The sequence below is a fragment of the Chelonoidis abingdonii genome, chromosome 2, assembly GCF_003597395.2.
Source record: "Chelonoidis abingdonii isolate Lonesome George chromosome 2, CheloAbing_2.0, whole genome shotgun sequence".
Lineage (NCBI taxonomy): Eukaryota > Metazoa > Chordata > Testudines > Testudinidae > Chelonoidis > Chelonoidis abingdonii.
In genome coordinates, this window is record NC_133770.1 from 217,808,261 (window position 1) to 217,828,577 (window position 20,317).

Here is a 20,317-nt window from a genome sequence, read left to right on the forward strand (position 1 = left end):
TGGCAGGGTGGGAGGGAGAACAAATACAAAATGATTTTAGTATTTAGCAAAACTGCAGTAAACTCTTTATCATCTTGAACATTTTGTCTTAGCTTTCTTCATATGGTGGCTACCTAAGTTACCTAGTGAAATCTTTTGGCTTACCTAGTGAAGGCATGATTCTTCTAGATAAAAGACCTGATGTACAGCTAACAGTAAGTATTATATTGTTCCTTTCTGAAATCAGGGAAATACTTTGTTTCACATTTAATTTTTTTCAAGAAATCTCAACATAGTGCTATTTTTTCAGTTATCTAAAATGTACAATTGGAAAAGATTGCTCTTTAGTAAAACATTCTAAAAATGTATACTACTGTGATGCTGCATTTTTACAAGCGTTCTTATTACATTTTGTTCAAAACCATTCTTGTATCTATCTGTTTTGCTAAGGTAACTTCTTATTACACATATCTGACTTGAGTGCAACAAAAAGATAAAATGGAATTTTCCCCTTAAAATACACCTGTTAAAAAGATAAATCATAGCCTTGCACATTTGTTACCAAGAAGGGTCTTGATCTTGGAAAGATTTGTATGTGTACTTTATTTTATATGTGGGATTAATCCCATTCATTTCACTAGGACTTTTTATCTGTGTAAAGTTAAGCATAAGCATTAGATTTTGCTGAATGGGGTAGAAATATACTTCAGGTCAACCAGATTTGAATTTAACTAGCAATGGGCCAAAGTTAGATTTTTAAATTTGTCATTTAAATCCTCGTGTCTGAACCTGGCACAAAACTAGGAGGGCATTTTCTTTCTGGTTCAAATGCAGCTAAAATCTTACAAGAATATCTGTTCTCAAGAGATTTCCATGCTATCAAATACAAACTCAGAGTGTAGCTTAAACTTGGTGGGAATCTGAATACAGCTTCTTCAGCTCATCTTTAATTTTAATCCAACCTTCTAATGTGCTGGCTGAGAAATATGTTGCATAGGGCATTGTAATAATATCTGATCTGACTCTCCAACTGCATCAGGATTGACGGTCAGAAATTTTTCTGGGTCATATTTTGTTTATACTTCCCTCCCCATCCTCACCCAAAAGTGCATCTTTTTGTTGTCATAGTGAATACCATTAAAGTATGGCAACTTAAGTTTGTATCTGCTGAATGACAGAATTACTGTGCTTCAGCAACTTATACTGCATATCAATTAACATTAAAAGTATTCAAATTTCAGCATGAAAGCATTATTCTTACACAGGGTCAGCAAATGAAAATAGTTTATGTGGATCCTAACAACCCATTGCCTGACCGACAGTATTACGGCCGTTTGCAGCTAGTTGAGGTAAGAAATGTAAATGGAATAGTTTTAAGATTTCATCGCATAGGTTAGAGTGCATCGGCATAGTCAAAACAGGCAGCTGCTGGAGATGTGGTTCTCCTGGAGTCACACTGGTTACAGGTTTTGGAATAGTCCCAAGATACAATCCTTTTGGCTAGAAGTAGGCAGGAAGATTGATATGATAATGGGTGCCTCCTTAAAAATTACTTCTCGGAATGGTGTTTTGGGTGATATCCCATCTTGGAAACCCTCCAACTCATGGAAGGCTTGATTCTCTAGAGCAGTGCATGTAGCCAAGTGAATCATTTTGCTTAGGTGGAAGATCAGACTGTCTCCAGGGATAGAAGCTCAGTGTGGGTATTCAGGGCATACAGGACCCAACTTTACCCCTCTGTGGGCTCAGGGCTAACATCCATTCCCGGTGGACTCAGGTTTCTATGGGCCTGTGAGGCCTTTTCCTAATGAAAGAGTCCTCACACAGTGAATATCCTTAAATATATACAAGTATTTATTAACAATTAGCAACAAATCAACAGAATACACATGCCAAGCATCTTATGCTCTCCACTCCCAATAAAACAGATAGACATCTCCCATGGCCAGTCATGGTTATGTCGTCTGGGACTCCAGCGTCTACGCAGTCTGATCATGCAGGGGTTAAAAGTTCAGGCAGCTTTGATCTGGAGGTGCATCCCGGAATTAAGTTCCAAAGTGCTTCTTTTCTGACCCTCATTATATAGTTAAAATGAGGTTCTCTCTTATCTATGACTTAACTAATTATTTTACTTAAAACATAGCTATGCAAAAAACACTAACCTTCATTTTCACAATACAGGGGTTCACATGCCTGAGACAGCCTACTCATTAGCTTTTACACTTTTTGAAGTTAGTAATAACTTCTCAAGGTCTCCTTGTCTTTATGCTTTGTTAGTGGGATACACTTGAAACAGCACAACCTCATACTTTTTTATTATCGGGAAGAAATTACAGAAATGCAAGGTTAGTTTGTCCATTCTCTCCCATTTGCTTAACTTTGTGAATATATATCTATCTCCTGTTAATAGGGCTGCATCTGCAGCTAATGCTTTTCTATCTGTCTGCCTACGCCAAGACCGAATTCCCCTGACTCTATAGTTTTGTTTCCAAACTATGGTGGCTGAAATGGCTGTGAGTTATGCTAAATCGATACACAAGATTGTGGTGAGTCATGTCAAGTCCAGGCCTCTCATTACACAGGTCCACTTCCTACAGAGTCTCACTCTACTTCAACAACTCTGTGTGGCAACATTTCCTTCTACTGTTGGCTTCCAGGCACCAAAAACATCTCCTGTTCCTTGAATCATTGATTGACATTCCCCAACCACCAAAAATGCTTAATCAGCTCCTTTCTTCCTGGAGGAGACATCCCTACCAGTGCTCTTTCTCTACTGCTCTCCAGCTGACTTCCAGACTTCCCTCACAGGTTTCTGTAGTGAATTGGGGCGGATACATAGTCTCAGTTGCTTGGCTAGCAAATATACAAAGTGTGTATATGGATTTCTTATGTCCCTTCTTAATGTTCCCCCATTCCTTTTCCCACCCTTCATTTCTTTACATACCTGCTACTCACGTTCCTCACATCTGTTTCACCCTCCCTTCCCTGAGTCTGCAGAAAGTGGTGCTAGGTGATTGTTTTCTGTTACCATCCTCCCTTTTTGTTGCAGTGTCTGTTTCCACCAAGCTAATTGAAGGTTAACTCACCCCAGAGCCATATTTATTTTATATCATTAATGTACAGGGAAACTTCAGACATGCGAGCAACAATAACCTGGTATCTAGAGAAGAACTGATGATGATCCTGTCTAGACTAGATGGCTTACACATCAGAGGTCTTTACTACACAGAGAGTCAGAGGTTAACCCTGGGTGAGGTTGGGCTGGAAGAAGCCACAAGTACAGGAAGTGGAAGCATTGCATACAATGTAGAGACATGCTCCTGTCCCCCTGACTATGTGGGTGACTCATGTCAGGTAGGAAATTTTCTTTGCCTCCTCATTGTGTCATTCTTGATACGTTGCTCACAACTGTATTGATTTAGTTAGAGAAAAAAGACTAATCCTTAGCAGTACTGGTTAATTTTAAGCACTTTGTAGGTAAGTTTATGTAAAGTTTTGATAGCTAAGGCCCAGATCCTCAGAGGTATTTAGGCATCTAACTCCCTTTGAGGATCAGGGCTTAAAATCCTTTCATTGCGTGAATTAGATACCTTCTGTGGAATTTGTGCTCCTTTTAGCTGCGACTATGCATGTATAAAGTGTGTGTGTTATATGAATAATATTTTCCGTCATGACTAAAGTAGATCAGTCTAATTGGCTTATCCAAGAGAAAGTTAAGTGTTGACTTGCATGGTCTATAAGTACATACATGGGGGGAAGATTTCTGATAATAGAGGACTCTTTAATTTAGCACACAAAGGCATAATGAGATACAGTGGCTAGAAGCTGAAGCAAGACAGATTCACACTAGAAATTATTTGTATATTTTTAACAGTGAGAATAATTATCCACTGGAACTCACCTAAGATTCTCCATCGCTTGAGATTTTTGCATCAAGACTGGATGTCTTTCTAAGAGATATGCTATGAAAGAGAGCTCAAACAATTTATGGGCTTAATGCAGGAATTACAGGGTTAAATTCTAGTGCCTGTATTAGGTAGGAGATCCATACTAGATAACCATATTGATCCCTTTTGGCCTTAAAATCTATGAACCTATCTAAGTGGACTGTATTGTACAGTAGCAGCAGAGGCAAAGCTTTAAACTTCAGACCTTGACTGGAGACTCTAGAGACCTGGGTCCCATTCTTGGTAATGATAATATGCTGACTACCCAGACACTTGGGAACAGAGTGAAATATGTAAGTGAGAAACAAGGAACAGATTGCACAGAAAGTATAGAATTAGTTACTTGCTTGGGATCTGTCAAAAATGCTTAAGAGTTAAAGTAGCAGTTACTATACTAACCTGTAAACAATACATCTTAAAATGAGAATGAAAGAGTAGTGAATGGAGCAGAACAGCCACAGAGAGACTGATTGAACTAGCTGCATTGAGTATTGGTCTGGGTCTTTCATTTTTGGCTCCTGGCCATAGTAATAGGGCATTGTTTGCTGAATATCATTTTGAAAATATTTTCAGAAATTGTTTTTCATGCACTCAGTGCTCTGCACTACACATGAAATCCAACTGATTAGCACACTGGGACTTGCATTTAATACAGACTGAAATTCTCCCATTCCCACTCCACCACCTGCAATGTGCTGCCTTTATATTATCTGTTTTTCCTCCCCTGCACGGAGGAAAATACATAGCCCAAAGGTAGCAGTCAAACCATGGACTTTATGTAGCTCATAAGCCCTTCACGTTTTTGCAGTATTACTCAATCTATGATTTACTGTTCTAATCGTCTAGCTCTGTCTGACTGTGTTAGGTGGGGAGAAGGTGATGCCTGCCACACCTTACATTAGCTATACATAAACTTACAGGAGCTACAGCATAGTCGTTTAACCTCAGGAACTGTTGTTTGTGCTGTACAACCTGACTCATGTATCAAGTTTAAAGGTGGGGTCCATCGCAGCATACAGCCTCACTTATCTGAGTCAGAAGCCGAACAGTAAGGCGGAGTATAAGAGAAGGTTTGAGTAGTGAAAGAATACTGTACGTGAACAGCCAAGCTAAGAGCTAAGCAGAATGACGACCGAAATACAGAGGCCAAAGAACATAGGATGGCCAGTTGTCCTATTAATAGCTCTGGGGCATTGCTTGGGACAAGATATACAACAGAGGGTAGCATTTCCTCACCTGCAGGGCAGAGGTCAGCAGCAACAAACTCATTTGGATTTTAAACCAAAAGAGGTAATCTTTCTTTCTTCCTTTCTTTCTCACTGAGTTATGGAGTTCTTGAAATTCAAACAATAAGAATGCGAATCTCCTAACCTTGAATTACATTACTACCGATAGTACACGGATGATCTTTCTTGTAGGTTGTTTACCACTGTCCACAAACAGCCAGAGTGTATAACAGCTTCTGTTTGACTTTTGAGTGGTTAAGAGATTTTTGTTCATAAGAGGTGAATATTGCAAAATGAAGCTGCGGTGACAGTTGTCCTCAAATCAGAGTGCTTCAGTACTCCAGTGTGTATGTTAATGTTGTTACAAATTTTAAATGTAAAGAGAGTAAAAACTGAAAGAGGAAATTCAGAATCCTCATACTAATGTTATAAGCATAGATTTGTTCAAATTCATGTGGATACACTAATAAAGTAGATATATTCTTTTTTGCTTTGCCTGTAAGGTACTTGTGATAAATAATCCTTGTAAAGGTATATTTCTATTGGTTGAGCTATTTCAAATGTTGAGGTGGCTAGTCTCCTCAGAAAGCAGGAATACTGGTTGCCTGTTGGCTATAATGTATAAATCCAGGAAGAATAGGTCCCTGCATTTATTAAAATGTATCTGAAAAAAGTCAGAGTGGGGCAAATTATGGGTTCAGCCCTTGCTCCCAGTGAAGTCAATATTAAAACTCATATTGATTTAAATGGTGCAGGATCAGGCCTTATGTACATTTAATTACATTAATCTCACATACCACTGAAAGCGAGGGTGGAATTTCTAACAGATCACAGGTGAACTCTCATTGTTTAAACATCAACAACTTTTATTGCAGTATTCTGTTAAAATCCTTGTGCTGCTGCGAAGCTGAGGTTTTTCTCTGCCAAATGTATGTTTAATAAATTCCTAATTCTCATTCAGAATCTTTCATCAATACTCATGCCTAAAGCACCTTAGACTACGGTGTATGGCCTGATTCTGCTAACCTTTACTCCCGTGAGTGTCCCATGGAGCTCAATGGCACAACTCATTTGAGCAAGAATTTGCAGGATTTGTAGTTCACATGCCACTTATTTTATTAAATATGTGTTGGGCCAGATTCTGTCCTTTAGGCACAGGCCTGATGGGGACTGTACAGAGCTGCACTGCCTGAGGGGTAGCTCCTGGAGGCATTTTGGAAAGCACGGTGTGCCCCAGGTATCACACTCCCCCACCACCTCTTAGAAGGATGTAGCACGTGATCTCCTGTACAGTCAGCCAGTTCAGCTCCCAGTGAGGAAGGGTTAGGGAGAAGGACCATGCCATGCCATTTTTGGGGTGCCTAGTACTCCAGAAGGCCCCCCCAGGGAGCAGTCAGAAGAACACAGGTACTGCAGTTAAGACTGGTCCATGCATAAAGAGGCTCAAATAGTGGAGAAAGCTCTTTTCACCCTCCCTGCTTCTGTTCCCATGCCAGTAATGACCTGATCTCAACATATTAGTTAGCAGTATTAGCCTATACCATTTAGATGCTGACAGATGTCTCTTGCTTCCTTTTCATTATCTTTCTCCAGTTCAGCTCCTCTGTTTCCCTACTTAAAACTGACTGATTGATCTGACATACAGTACAGATTCTGCTCACGTGCTTTCAGTGACTGAACATTCTTTTCATGTGTCACTGCTCCCTAGGACAAACCTGTACTTTAAAATCAAACTGCTGCATATTTTGGAACCTTGTCTCACTCTGCCTAAACGTGGCTTCATATAGCTTCAGGTGGAATAATTTTGGAAATCATGACGAGTTAATATAGAAGTTACCACACGGGAAGTGTTTCTAAAGAATACGCTGTAGTTATCTGGGCACTAAGATTTTATGTAACCATTGTAACATATGAAGCGCCTATAGGCAGCCCTTCCAGAACCTTCTGGTATAAATCTACATTAATGTCTTCTGTGGCTGCTGTTTAAAGGCCAAATTCTAGACCCCTTTGCTAGCCGCAGGAAATGTCTTGCTCAGTGGTCTTCTGTGAGGGTCAGGATGATGGAATACCCATGCCGGAATAAGGGAGCACCAGTGCAGCTACTCATCAAGGCGTTGATCCTGCAAATACTTATGCTCATGGTTAATTTGAGTACTGTGAATAGTCCCATTTAAATCAATGGCATAAAGGTGAGAACATGCATAAGTGTTTGCAGAATCAGGGCCCAAGTGCTTTAATAGTTCATGGGCTCGAATAATGGTATATTCCTCTACCCCCCACCCCCCACCATGATTCTGTGGTTTGGCCAGCAGACCTCTGTAGAAAGAAACTCACTTGTCTATTACCAAACCCAACCCCCAAAGCCTGTCTGATACAATCCAACTTTGAAAGCTGCATTATTTTTATAAAATTGTTTGAAATGATTGGCCACAAGCTGATACACAGCTGGAGTCCCTATCATCAGCTCCGATGCTACTTTATAAGCTAAAATAATAATAATTATTAAGAAAGTAACAATTTGCTCCCCAAAAAAAAGCCTATCAGGAAACATTTTCTACTATAGTTTTCTGGGTGTGGCCAACAGATTTTAAAATACTGACCTTTGTAGCCTGTGGAGGCTGTGGAATCCTTCTTTCCCCCACTTTTATTTAACATGTATATTTTCCTGTATACTTAATAGGAATGTAGTCCTGGATTTTATCGTGAGAATAAAGGATTATTTACAGGACGCTGTGTACCCTGCAATTGCAATGGAAATTCAAATAGATGCCAGGATGGTTCTGGAATATGTATTGTAAGTAAAACAATATTGTTGAAACTAATGTAGAAAAGCAGAATATCCACTTCTTTACTGAACTGTGGAATACATAGCATTCCTTTCTTCATTATTGCCACAAAATGATTCATGTGTAACTAGTTCAATTCTTTGCCTGAATTGTAATACCTGAATTTTTTACTGTGTATGCATTTTGGTCCCAATCCTGCAAACATTTTCACATGCTTAACTTAGGACAGGTCAGTAGTTTCATTCAGTCTTCATTCCACATTTCTCCCGTGCCTCTTCCCACAACTCCAGTTGTCCCAGGCTACCCCAGTCTCCTCAGTTAAGCACATGGGTAAGTGTTTGCAGGGTCATGGCCTTAGTTATCTTATAGAGTCCAGTCTCTCAAACTTTTACTCTCATGGGTAGTCCGTAGCACTATGCACATAAGGGTTTGCAGGAGCTGACCCCATATTCAAATAAATAATTACATTATTGAAAAAAGAAGACACTGTTTGCTTGCTCATTTTGCAAAACAAATCTTAGATTACAATTACACGGATAATATGTACTGGAGAAGACAGGATTGGGCTAGCAGGAGAGAAGTTAGATAAATTACAAATCTGCAATTGAACTGTAGGTACAGGGGGGTGAAGTCTGCTCCTAGATAAGCATTTTAAGTCTGAAATAACGCCACTGAAGTCAAGGAACCCCAGTGGTTGTGTGAGCATGAAATTTGGCCTACTGTGTTTTTCTAGTTTATATTCTTGACAGTTAAATAACACCTTAGTTTTTATGGTTTATTCTGAAAAATTCCAACTTGAAAATTTTTGCTAATTCTTAACTGCACTCTTTTTATGTAAACAAACACCTTGCCAAATTCTCTTTCATGATTTATTTTCCCGTTTATTTTTTGTAAGTTATTAATTCTTTCTGCCTGCAGCACATTCCTTTGCAATATGCAATACCCTTTGACTTTGTTTCAACAAATCCTTTTGGTTAAATGTTAGTTATGAGACAGTTCAGCATGTTCCAGGGAATGACTCACAATGTGCTTCACTAGGAGACAGGACAGGCCATGACAGGAAAGCACTGCAGCAGAAAGATAGAGATGAGGATGTTTAGATCAGTTCAAGATGAGGCTGAAAAGTGTAAACTTCAGTTTTTTAGCCTAAAATATGTCATTTAGGTGCAAGCACAATTAACTTCTGAATATGTTGAGATAAAACATCCCCTACCCTAGGGACAAACTATATGAACAAAGTCACGCAGGAAAACTTGGTGTAGAGGACACTCACAGAACCCATTGTAGTAGATAGAAGTCTATCTATTGACTTCAGTGGGCTTTAGATCAGGCCCAGAGTTACCAGCTTCTGACCCCATTGGGTGGGGTTTGTCTGTCTGTACGGGGAGCCTGGGGCAGACATCAAAACATTTGTGCACTCTCCGTTGTGCTCCCTGAACTCTTTTTCCACCAATTGTTTTTCCCCCAACAGCCCAGTTTCCTGCCAAAGCCTGCCCACTCTCATTGTAGGGGAGTCTCCTAGCAGCGTCTGGAGCCCCAGGCCCTTTAAATTGCTGCCAGAGCCCCGCCACTGGAGCCCTGGGGTAGCAGCAGTGGGGCTCCATGGGTTATTTAAAGGGCCAGGGCTCCTGGTGCCTCTACTGCCCTGGGCCCTTTAAATAGCCGCCGGAGCCCAGCCGCCGCTACCCCAGGGCTCCGGGGGCTATTTAAAGGGCCGGGGCAGTAGAGGCAGCAGAGTTCTGGGCGCTTTAAATAGCCCCCGGAGCCCTGGGGTAGAAGCGGCTGCTGGGGGCTCTGGCAGCGGTTTAAAGGGCCTGGAGCGGTAGCAGCGGCCAAGCCCTGGGCCCTTTAAACTACTGCTAGAGCCCCCGGCTGCCACTGCTACCCCGACAGGGGAAGGGGAGGACACTTACCAGTAGAGGGCAGGCCAAGGCTGGCTGTGAGCCCCCCTTCCACCAAAGGCCCCGCCCCTTCTGGGGGCCAGAGCCGACCCCAACCCAGCCCCGTACCGGTAAGTCCCTATTTCTACTTTCACCCCTGGTATAGCGGCATCTTAATGCAGATGTCAGAGATCAGATTGTGCATTTGACTGTTAGGAACTGAATGTGTGCACTGCTGACATAGATTGTACATCGGAGTGCTAAGATGGTATGGCTGTGGAGCAGAGGAGTATGAGTGTTTTAGAGGTTTATGATGCTTAGATGGTAGGGTATGTGATTGGAGATCAATCTGGATGCAAATATTGGCTTTATTGGTAATTTCCTGGATTTCTATGTCTGCTGGAAAATGAGTTTGAACAACTTCAGCTGTAAATTAACAATTATTTTTGTGTATAAAAATTTTAGTTGAAGCCAAAAGCAATGTCCCACTTGCCCACCAAATACACACACATGACTCATTGACACTAATGGGAATAAGAACGTCTCTAAAATGAGATTTTATTCTCTGGAGTCTTATCATGGAATAGTTGGCTACGGCAGTTAGATTTGTTTTCTCAGCATTCATTATTCATTAATTGTTCATTCCAATTAGTAAATTAAATACAAATTACATGCATATTGGGAAGCATACATGAAATTAAAATTTTAACTGAATCTATTAAGCAGACTACTTTTAAAGTGAATTTCCTGGGACTTAGCGAGGAAGTGTATCTGGCTCAATTAAATGTGTGTTTTTAAAACTGTTCATAATTTCCCATATTTTGTAATATACATTAAAATGCAAAATTTAAAGTTACATTCAGACCTAGTGAATTTTTAGTGGGTTCACTCAAAATATCAAGATAGATACACGCGTAAGAGACCACGCTTATTAAGCAACTGCACTGCTGCTTTGAGTATCCTGTTAAAATAAGTTTAATAGTATTTACTTAGTCTGTTTGTCCTCAGCTAGTAGTGGAAAAATGTGCTCCCTACAACTAGACAATGGGCAGAACAAATTTATTTCTGTAGCATAGGCTGTTTTGCAATAAATGCCTAACTGGGGGTGAAAAAAAATACACTCTCGGAGGTTTAGAACAGATCAGCTATAATTTCCTAGTGGTAATGATAATAAACACTACAAAGTTAGGCCACAGTTAATTGTCTTGTTTCATTTTTAAGGGCTGTCAACATAATACTGCTGGGGAGAAATGTGACCGTTGTAAAGAAGGTTATTTCGGCGATGCCAGTCAAGGTTCCTGTAGGGTGTGCTCTTGTCCTTACACAAACAGGTATTGTACAATATAGTGTCAAGTTAAAAAAGGTATAGAGGGTGGAAGTTATTTATGGTAAGTAGATAGAGACTGTGTTTTACTCTGTGCTTGGAGTCTCAGTCTTGGTTGGGTCATCTAGGCGCTAGTGCCATACGCACAATAATAACTAAGTGCTGTAACTTATGTCACTGGTTTTTTTTTAATAAGTTCAAGATTCTAACTGTAGCCCTGATCCTGCAATTGACTGCACAAGGGCTCCCCGCGGAGCACCGGGGTAACCCTCTTCTTTGGTGGGGCTCTGCACAGGCACAGTGGTGCACGCATGTGCAGTGAATTGCAGGGGTGGTACCTGTTTTGTTTATGAGCTGTATGCGGCATCTGTCCCCGTACATGTCAATGTTTCCCAGAGCTTTCATGTACAGTAACTTCTCGCTTAACATTGTAGTTATGTTTCTGAAAAATGCAGCTTTAAGTGAAATGACGTTAAGTGAATCCAATTTTCCCATAAGATTTAGTGTAAACGCGGGGGGTTAGGTTCCAAGGAAATTTGGGGGGGGCAGTCAAAAGGCATTATGTGGATGGGAAGTACCCCTGGTGTACATCACACAAGCAAAGCCCACTGCAGGCAAGGATGCTAGGAAGCACCTTCGCAGTAGCAGCAGCAGCTTCCCCGGAGAAGAACAGGCTCTGACTTTGCCGAGGGATGCTACAGGCCCACCTCTTCCCATTCCTGCTCCACTCCAGGTCCACCTCTTCCCACCCCCACTCCACTTCCTCTCCAAAGTACGCTGCATCCCCGCTTCCCCTCCCGAAAGTCCTAAGCGCTGCCAAACAACTGTTTGGCAGAGCTTAGGACTTTCTGGGAGGGAGGGGCAGGAGTGGAGACATAGCACTTCCCTGCTCCTACCCCTCCCTCCCAGCACTTTGCGCTTAGGATTTTCTGGGAGGGAGGGGGAGGAGTGGAGACATGACGCTTCCCTGCTCCTCCCAGCACTTCATGCTTAGGACTTTCTGGGAGAGAGGGGTAGGAATGGAGACGCAGTGCTTACCCACTCCTCTCCCTCCCTCCAAGAAAGTCCTAAGTGGGGGAAGCGCTGGGAGGGAGGAGGAAGAGGCGGAGAAGATGAACTTGTGCAATGCTCCCTTGTAAAGTCGCTGCTCTTCCACAGAATCTTATAAGCAGGGGATAGAGCAGGCAGCCAAACGACTTTATAAGGGAGCATTCACAACTTTAAATGAGCATGTTCCCTAACTGAGCAGCGACGTAACTTTGAAACAACATTAAGCAGGAGGATGTTAAGTGAGGAGTTACTGTATTCCATTAGCTGTTGAAAGCACGTGTTTTCAATAGGAATTTCTCCTTTGCAATCCATGCCCGCTTTCTGTGCTAGTGAAGCCGTATTCCTGAGACATGGCATGGAAATTATTTTTGCTGACCCGTTTAGTGTCCAAACCAGAGAGGAGATAATTGGCTATGAGGGAACAAGCCTTTGTGTGAGTGCAGAGAGATTTAGTGTTTTGTAAAGTCCACACTCAGAAAAATAATTAAAGCTTGTAAACATGTAAGTGGATTTATGTTGGTCTGACTATATTTGAAAGATTCTACTAGCTTGGCAGATGAAACATACGTACAAGTGCAAACATACTCACCAAACTGCAGCTCAGTAAACAGTACTGAATGGTGAGAAACAGTTATATTTACTAGGATCTTAAGAATGTTACTAGATTTTTAAAGTCACTAGCAGTAAAATGGGCTGTAAATGCATATTGTTTTGAGCCACCTGTTTGTGGTGATTGCTCAGTGCTAAAATGTGAAAATATGTGTGTCTTCAGATAAAGAAAAAATAATAGCTCTAATAAAACCTAAGCTCTGTATTGCTAAGACTATTACACATTATTTGCCAGGTGCAGAGGCAGAGGCTAGATAGCCTTAAGTAAGAGATTTTTAACTGGTAAGCAGTAAACAGGCTTTTCATATATCAGAGAATTCTTTGATGGATCTGTTCCTGACGGCATTGACGTCTTCTGCAGGTGTTTGCCTGAGGTCAGCTGAACATATTTTTGTTCATCTTTCATTTTAAGAGTGCTAAGATAATTGGGGAAACCATGAAACCTGCATTCAATTCATAAGTCCATATTGATCTAAAAGCTACCATTCTCTGGACAGGGAATGTTCCACCTAGCATTGGTGGAGTCATCCACTTTTCCTCCAAAGTAAGAGCAATATATATTTTTTGGAAGGGTAGGTGGGGGAAAGGGTATTTGATTCCAGTCTTTCGTAGACCAGATTACTATATCCAGGTGCTTATGGCCCAGGTGAATGGTCAAAAGATGGAAGGAGCACGAGTAGGCTATCTCCATCGCACACACCCATCCTACAGCCAAGCAATAGTAGTCCCTCTACAATGGACCTTGAAGCTAGCTAGGTATGTCAGGAAGAGTAGGCATGGTCCAACATGAGTTCTCCGTCTGTGTACTAGGGAGCTCAAGAGGTACCATCACTCCCAGAGCTCCCTTTTGGGTTGTGCACCTCTCTACTACCTCGATGCAAAAAGGAAATTAGTATTAGGTACCATTCCTAGCAAGTTCTTAGTTTTGTGGGTGCATTGGACATCTGCATAGCTGATCAGTTCCTTCTTCCTTAATACTCTTTTTAAACATTTCAAATGCAGAGGAAAATTTATAGCAAGAATTATCAATCCCCACTGATTTTTAAATTGTTGTTTTAAATAATTATTATAAATAAAAATGTCAATTATAGGAAAAGTGGATTTAGCTTGTGTGGGCTCTAAACCAGTGGTGAGCAACCTGGCCCGTCAGGGTAATCCATTGGCGGGTGCAAGACAGTGTTTTCATTGACCCTGCCCGTGCCACTTCCCCACATCCCATTGGCCAGGAACGGCAAACCGTGTCTATTGGGAGCTGTGGGTGGCCGTGCAAACAAACTGTCTTGCGACCCACCAGCGGATTTACCCTGAGAGGCCACAGGTTGCCCACCACTGCTCTAAACCTTTCAAGAACAACTGTCAGCACAAGACACTGTGATGATTTCCATGTGGGGTGAGGGAAGGACAGGATTTTATATTAGAACTGTTGAGCCATCAATTAAATTACTATGTTTACATGGGAACTTTAGAACTTTGGGGGACTTTTTTTCTTTCATAGAAATATTTTGCTATCCATGCTAAGAAATTAATATTGTGATTTTACTTTGAAATCTTATATGAACCTTGACTATTATATTAATTACATTTAAATAATTTGTATGTGATGTTGTTTAATTTCTATTTTATGTGAAATACATTGATAATATTTATATATACCTAGAAGTATAATAAACATTGATGTTATCCCTTGAAATTCATTTAAAATAAGACGAAAATCTTCTATGTATAAGTAGGAAAGGGCTACACAATCAACAAAGAGCTGTTTTAGCACTTAACTGTTGGTTCTTGCATAGTAAAATAATATCTGCATAGACCTTTTTATTTCACAATCTTATTGTTAAGAAGATTTGTTGTATGCATTCCTTTCCAGAATAAGCTATTTTGTTCTATCTAGAAGGGCAGGAATGTATTTAAAATAGCCAAGAAGTGAATTTAGCAGAAGAATTTGAAGCATCAATGGATAATTTGCTGTAATTTGTCTTGTGATTGTTAAACTATATCATTGGTTATTTATACCACCAAATTACCCTGTATTCCTGAAAGTTATCTGGCCCCTATTCTAACTAATCTGAACAGCTTCATTATGCTTTTGTGAAAATAAATTTTTTTTTAATCTTCTCACAGTTTTGCAACTGGCTGTGTGGCAAATGGTGAAGAAGTTCAATGTTTCTGCAAAGAAGGCTATACTGGAGTACATTGTGAAAGGTAAGTGTCTTGTCTCTTAAAGCCTTTTCAGATGGACAGTAAAAAGAGTATCTCTCCATACATGCCTTTTTATTTACCTAATTTATTTACTAGAATATTTACTAAGCATGTTGCTGCAGAATACTGTGTATGTATTTATATATATTGTGTGTGATATGCATGCATGTATAATTAGGTAACTATATAGACATAAATATCTGTCAGAAGAATGTAAGAACAGCCATACTGGGTCAGACCAATGGTCCATCTAGCCTAGTATCTTGTCAAGTGATCCATCCTCTGTCATCCATTCCCAGCTTCTGGTGAACAGAAGATACAGACACTCAGAGTGTGGTGGTGTACCCCTGCCCATCCTGGCAAATAGCCATTGATGGACCTATCCTCCATGAACTTATCTAGTTCTCTTTTTAACCTTGTAGTTTTGGCCTTCACAACATCCCCTGGCAAAGGGTTCCACAGGTTGACTGTGCGTTGTGTGAAGAAATACTTCCTTTTGTTTTTTTAAACCTGCTGCCTATTAATTTTATTCAGTGACCCCTAGTTCCTGTGTTATGTGAAGGAGTAAATAATATTTCCTTATTTACTTCTCCACACCAATCAAGATTTAATAGACCTTTATCAGATCCCCCATTAGTCATCTCTTTTCCAAGCTGTAAAGTCCCAGTCTTTTAAACCTCTCCTCATATGGAAGCTGTTCCATACCCTAATCTTGTCTGTGTATATAGTGCGCTGGGTGCTGTACTAATTGCACAGCTGAGAGTAACTTATCATACACACTATAGAGAACAGAAATAAATGAATAATTTGTCTTCAGCATATATAACTGGTATATACTGATTTTATCAAAAGGAGCAGTTAACCAATAGTCTTATTGTGTGTACCATTTGTTGTAATAACAATAATAGCCCCACTTATTTTGTTCTGTTTCCAGTTGAAAAACATTTTCCCTTTTCTTCTTATGCATTAGTTTGTTTACTTCACCTTTCATCTTCAGTGATTTAGAAGGAATGTGCACACTTCTCTGAATAGGTGATCATGTTACAACTACATATTGCCCTTCATCCTAAATGAGCCCAGTGTGTCTTACTGCAGACACTTCTGGGTTAAAACAGTGCAATAGTTTAGTAGCACAAACTACACAACAATTTAAAATAGAAAGTGAAGAATATCTTATTCAGTTTAAAGTGCTGGGGGAATTTAAGTTTGCAGAATGTAATTGTCTGAGTTGGAATCTGACCAGCACACATGGACTACACCCCATCTCTTACAAATGGTGCCAAAGAATCTTTAATTACAAATAGCCAAGAAATTGTGATATCTCAGCTGAAAGACAGCACCAGCAGCTGCATAGTGTCCCTTAACAGAATGCTGTAGCCTTGGTTCAGTGCTGAATCAGAAGGAAGGGTACACCTTTGTGACTCACTGGCACCATTTCCTTTAGCGCCTACTTGCAGGTTTCCTGTTCAGCGTGATTCTGTTTGGCGCATGAGATCTGACAAGATCACAATACTAGGCAACATGATTTGCAGGCATAGCTCAAAAAAAATGTTATATATTTTTGTAGTTTTATATATAACATTTTATAGTTTTATGTATATAAGGAAGGCTAGGATTTTATTAAATGAAAATATATGTTAGAAAAGGGATGGAAGCAATTTCAAGTATTTAATAACATACCTATATTTCTTTTGTCTAGCTGCGCTCCGGGATATTTTGGGAATCCACTAAAATACGGAGGTTACTGTCAGAAGTGTAATTGTAATAATAATGGTCAGCTGGTTAGCTGTGATCGTCTTACTGGAGGTATGTAAGGGTAGACAGACAATTTGTTGAATACTAATTTCTGGCTTTCAGTGAAGGAATGGAAGAGTTTTGATACAACTGAATGTAAGGGAAAACCGATGAGAAATATAGTTCATATTTAATAGCAGTTAAGTTTTGAATTCTTAACGCTATTGATGATCTGTTTCTCCATCCCACACCAAAGGGATGGTTGAGTACATTATTGAACCTCTTTTGCCAACCTGAAAGCCAGATCTTGCTACGCTGTATATAAGCTTATGAAGCAAATGTCATGGAGTAGTCCTAATTTGCCTTCATTAAAATGTACCTGGGACAGAATAGTTTAACTTCAGAGTGTACATGCCACGATCCAATGCTGTTTTATGTCATACATGGGGCAAATTGTGCCCTGAGATACACAAACACAACTTCCCCTAGTGTCTTAGGGGTCTGTCTCTTTCAGGAAATAGGCTGGGTTTTTTTTGAATAATGTGCAGTCTAGTTTAGTACTTATGAGTTATAAGTGAACTAAAGAAGAGGTAAAGTGAGGGCAAAATCTTCCAGTGTCAGCTACACTGATGTAACTGCACTGAAGACATCACTGCTACCTTAAGTGGAGTTTCACTAGTATAGTTGAGAGGAAAACCTGGCCCTAAATAAGACAGAAATACACAGAAAAGAAATATAAATTGAACAAAGAACCTTCAAAAGACATCTAAGGGGTGGGACTTACTTGTCCCTGGACATTTGTTCCTCACGTGTTTGCTTTCTGGACATGAGAAAGAGCACAATATGGCCACAGACACAGGAAACTTCATTTCTTGTACTGTGGTTGTGAACTTCGCAGCACATGCTACTGAAAGTCAACATTTTTCAGATAGATAATAGGTAAAATTTTCAAAAGTGACTAAGTCCCATTTTCAAGTGACTTTGACACTTAGTGAGATTTAAGATCCTGACTGTGAATGAGACACAAGCTGCTAAAGGATAGATTTACAAAGGTATTTAGGTATCTGAAAGTCAATTAGGCCCCTAGCTCATTTTTTGGGCATTTTTGTATGTCGCACTAGGCATCTATCTATGGAGCCCTGAGCGAATACACATTTATACCCTCGGATGCGGATATCTGCAGATGTAGATCAGTATCCGCGGAACCACAGGGCTCTCCCAGGAACCACAGAGGCGAAAGGAGCAGAATGTGAGGCTGGCACTCCCAGGAGGCAGCGCTCCATGCCGGCAGCTCCTCTGGTGCAGCTGTACTGTCCCCAGCCCCGTCCCCTGTCCCTTCCACACAGCTGTCTGCGTCCCCTGTTTGGAGACGGTACAGCCACACCAGAGGATCTGCCGGTGTGGTGCACTGATTTCTGGGAGTGATGGCCCCACATTCTGCTCCTTTTGCTGCTGTGGTTCCCAGAGAGCCCTGTGGTTCCATGGATACTGATTTATATCCATGGATATAAATTTGTATCCATGCAGGGCTCTACCTTTGTAAATCTGGCTTTTGGGGGCCCATGACTGAAGGTCAATGAGATTTAAGTTCCAGCTCCCTAAGGACCTTGAAAATGAGACTCAGGGTCCTAAATTGCCTAGACGTTTTTGAACATTTTACCACATCTGTGTATGATGTTTGCTTTATCCATTACCATTGTGGAATAAAGGATTTGATCTTATGCCTTCCAGCCCTTCTTTAAGCTTATTTACTTCTGTCCTTTGGGACACTGGTACCTGTTCATAGAAAGTAGGACTTTGTTCTTGATGAGATCTTTGATTCTACCTTATTTTCATTCCTCATTGATTTCTCTCTGATGTCAATGAACGCACACTTAATTTTCTCTCAAAAGCAACTTTTCCTTCTCACATTTTTAGCAATGTTTCAAACCAGTCAAAACCAGTGACTACTGATTTTCCAACTCTTTGCTTCTCTCCAGGTTGTTATCTGAGTGGCTGAGATGACTGTTTTATCTGTTGGTTTTGGTCTAAGACATTACAGAAACAGCTGGTAATCTGAGTTGCTGTTGGCACCTGGTAGAATTTTTTGTTAGCTAATGCTGGTTTTCCATTTCGTCATTACAGTAATACCACTTTATTAGGCTTATATTTTTGATGGTGCTGATCTGAAGAGCGTTTATCCTTTTTCCAGCTCTCATTCCAAAGTAAGAGTTTACAAGGACAAGTTAATTCTTAGAGCAGAATTCAGTGAGTCAGTTTGTTTTCAGTTTCTCTCTGCCATTGTATTCTGATCAGCCACCTCTTTCTCCACATTGGCATTAAAATCCCCTGTGATCAGCAACACAGCATGTTTTGGCAGGTTATTATGTGAATGATATTCTGTACTTTGCTGTAAAACTCTTTAATTTCATCATTTTATTTATTTATTTATTTGACTACTGTAATTGGGCCAGAGACTGTAATAAAAGTCATAATTATTTTTCACTTCTTGGAGATTGCTTGGAATATCTCTAGTGATGGCTGGATGATATACTAGCAGGAGTGCAAGTGTGTCTGTATTCAGAATAAAGGCAATCTTTCTCTTGCAGTAGCTCCTTTGTGACTCCTGTCTCCCCTCTGATATTGGTGAAGTGTCCATTAGCAATCAGTTGAACTTACCAGTCATCTAAGATGCAAATGGTGAAGGAGAAGGTAGAACCATGCAGTTCCTGAAAGTATTCTGAAGTTCCAGGCTATGATCCTAGTCTGTTCCATGCTGCTATTATCAGCAGAAGGATCTCATAATAGTTTTGGTTAAACTTTAACATTGTAGTTTGACACATAGAAAGTTGTCATTGACTCTTGGCAGCAGGGAGCCCAGTCCTAAGTACCTCCTTCAAGGTATTGGGTGCCCTCAATTCCCTTAGATTTCAACAGAAATTGATGGCATTAGCACCTCACAGTAAACCATTAGTGATCAGCTTAAAGAACCTCTGTCTCATTTATTGCCTGTATTTTACTATGTAAACTTAATTGTGGTCCATGTTTTTTTGTGGAAAAGAAAAAGGGAAATAATGAAGAGGCATCCTGGATACTTTTAAATCCCTTTAATTTCACATGAGGTCCAGCACTGGCATATTGAGGGCATAGGTACAAACGCAACCATATCCCCATGCCAACCAGGAGAAAATACCTGAATTATTTTCATTGGGTAAAACTTCAAGATTTAAGTGACCAGCTGCATTATAAAAGTACAGCTGCCTTGCGATTTTAGAAATTACTAAAGCTTCACGTTAGGAAAACATTTAAGCATGCTGCTTTCCTGAAATAGGGTTTATAACCTGGTTCTACTCTTAAAAGTGAACATGTAAAAATGACATCATCTTGCACCACAGATCTTTTCCCTGTGTGTGTATATACGTAGATATTTGTGTCATATTTTCTCGTCATGTTTCACACCCATTAAGCATTGAAGAGCCAGTTTAGCTAAGAGATGGTGAATTGGATTCTCTTCCTACCTGTGAACAGGGCCGGTGCAAGGAAGTTTCGTGCCCTAGGCGAAACTTCCACCTTGCACCCCACCCCCCCAGCTAACCGCCCCCCA

The 20,317-nt window shown here is 40.4% G+C and overlaps 1 protein-coding gene across 1 annotated transcript in view; it reads left to right on the forward strand.

The window, feature by feature from the left end:
• The window catches only part of LAMA3 (laminin subunit alpha 3), a 181,878-nt gene that overhangs the window by 120,318 nt on the left and 41,243 nt on the right, over nt 1-20,317 (forward strand). The window contains exons 37-43 of the mRNA XM_075062974.1: nt 93-194; nt 1,245-1,328; nt 3,103-3,333; nt 7,833-7,946; nt 11,040-11,149; nt 14,923-15,003; nt 16,700-16,806. Coding sequence (XP_074919075.1) covers nt 93-194; nt 1,245-1,328; nt 3,103-3,333; nt 7,833-7,946; nt 11,040-11,149; nt 14,923-15,003; nt 16,700-16,806 — 829 coding nt within the window. The remainder of the gene's footprint in view (nt 1-92; nt 195-1,244; nt 1,329-3,102; nt 3,334-7,832; nt 7,947-11,039; nt 11,150-14,922; nt 15,004-16,699; nt 16,807-20,317) is intronic.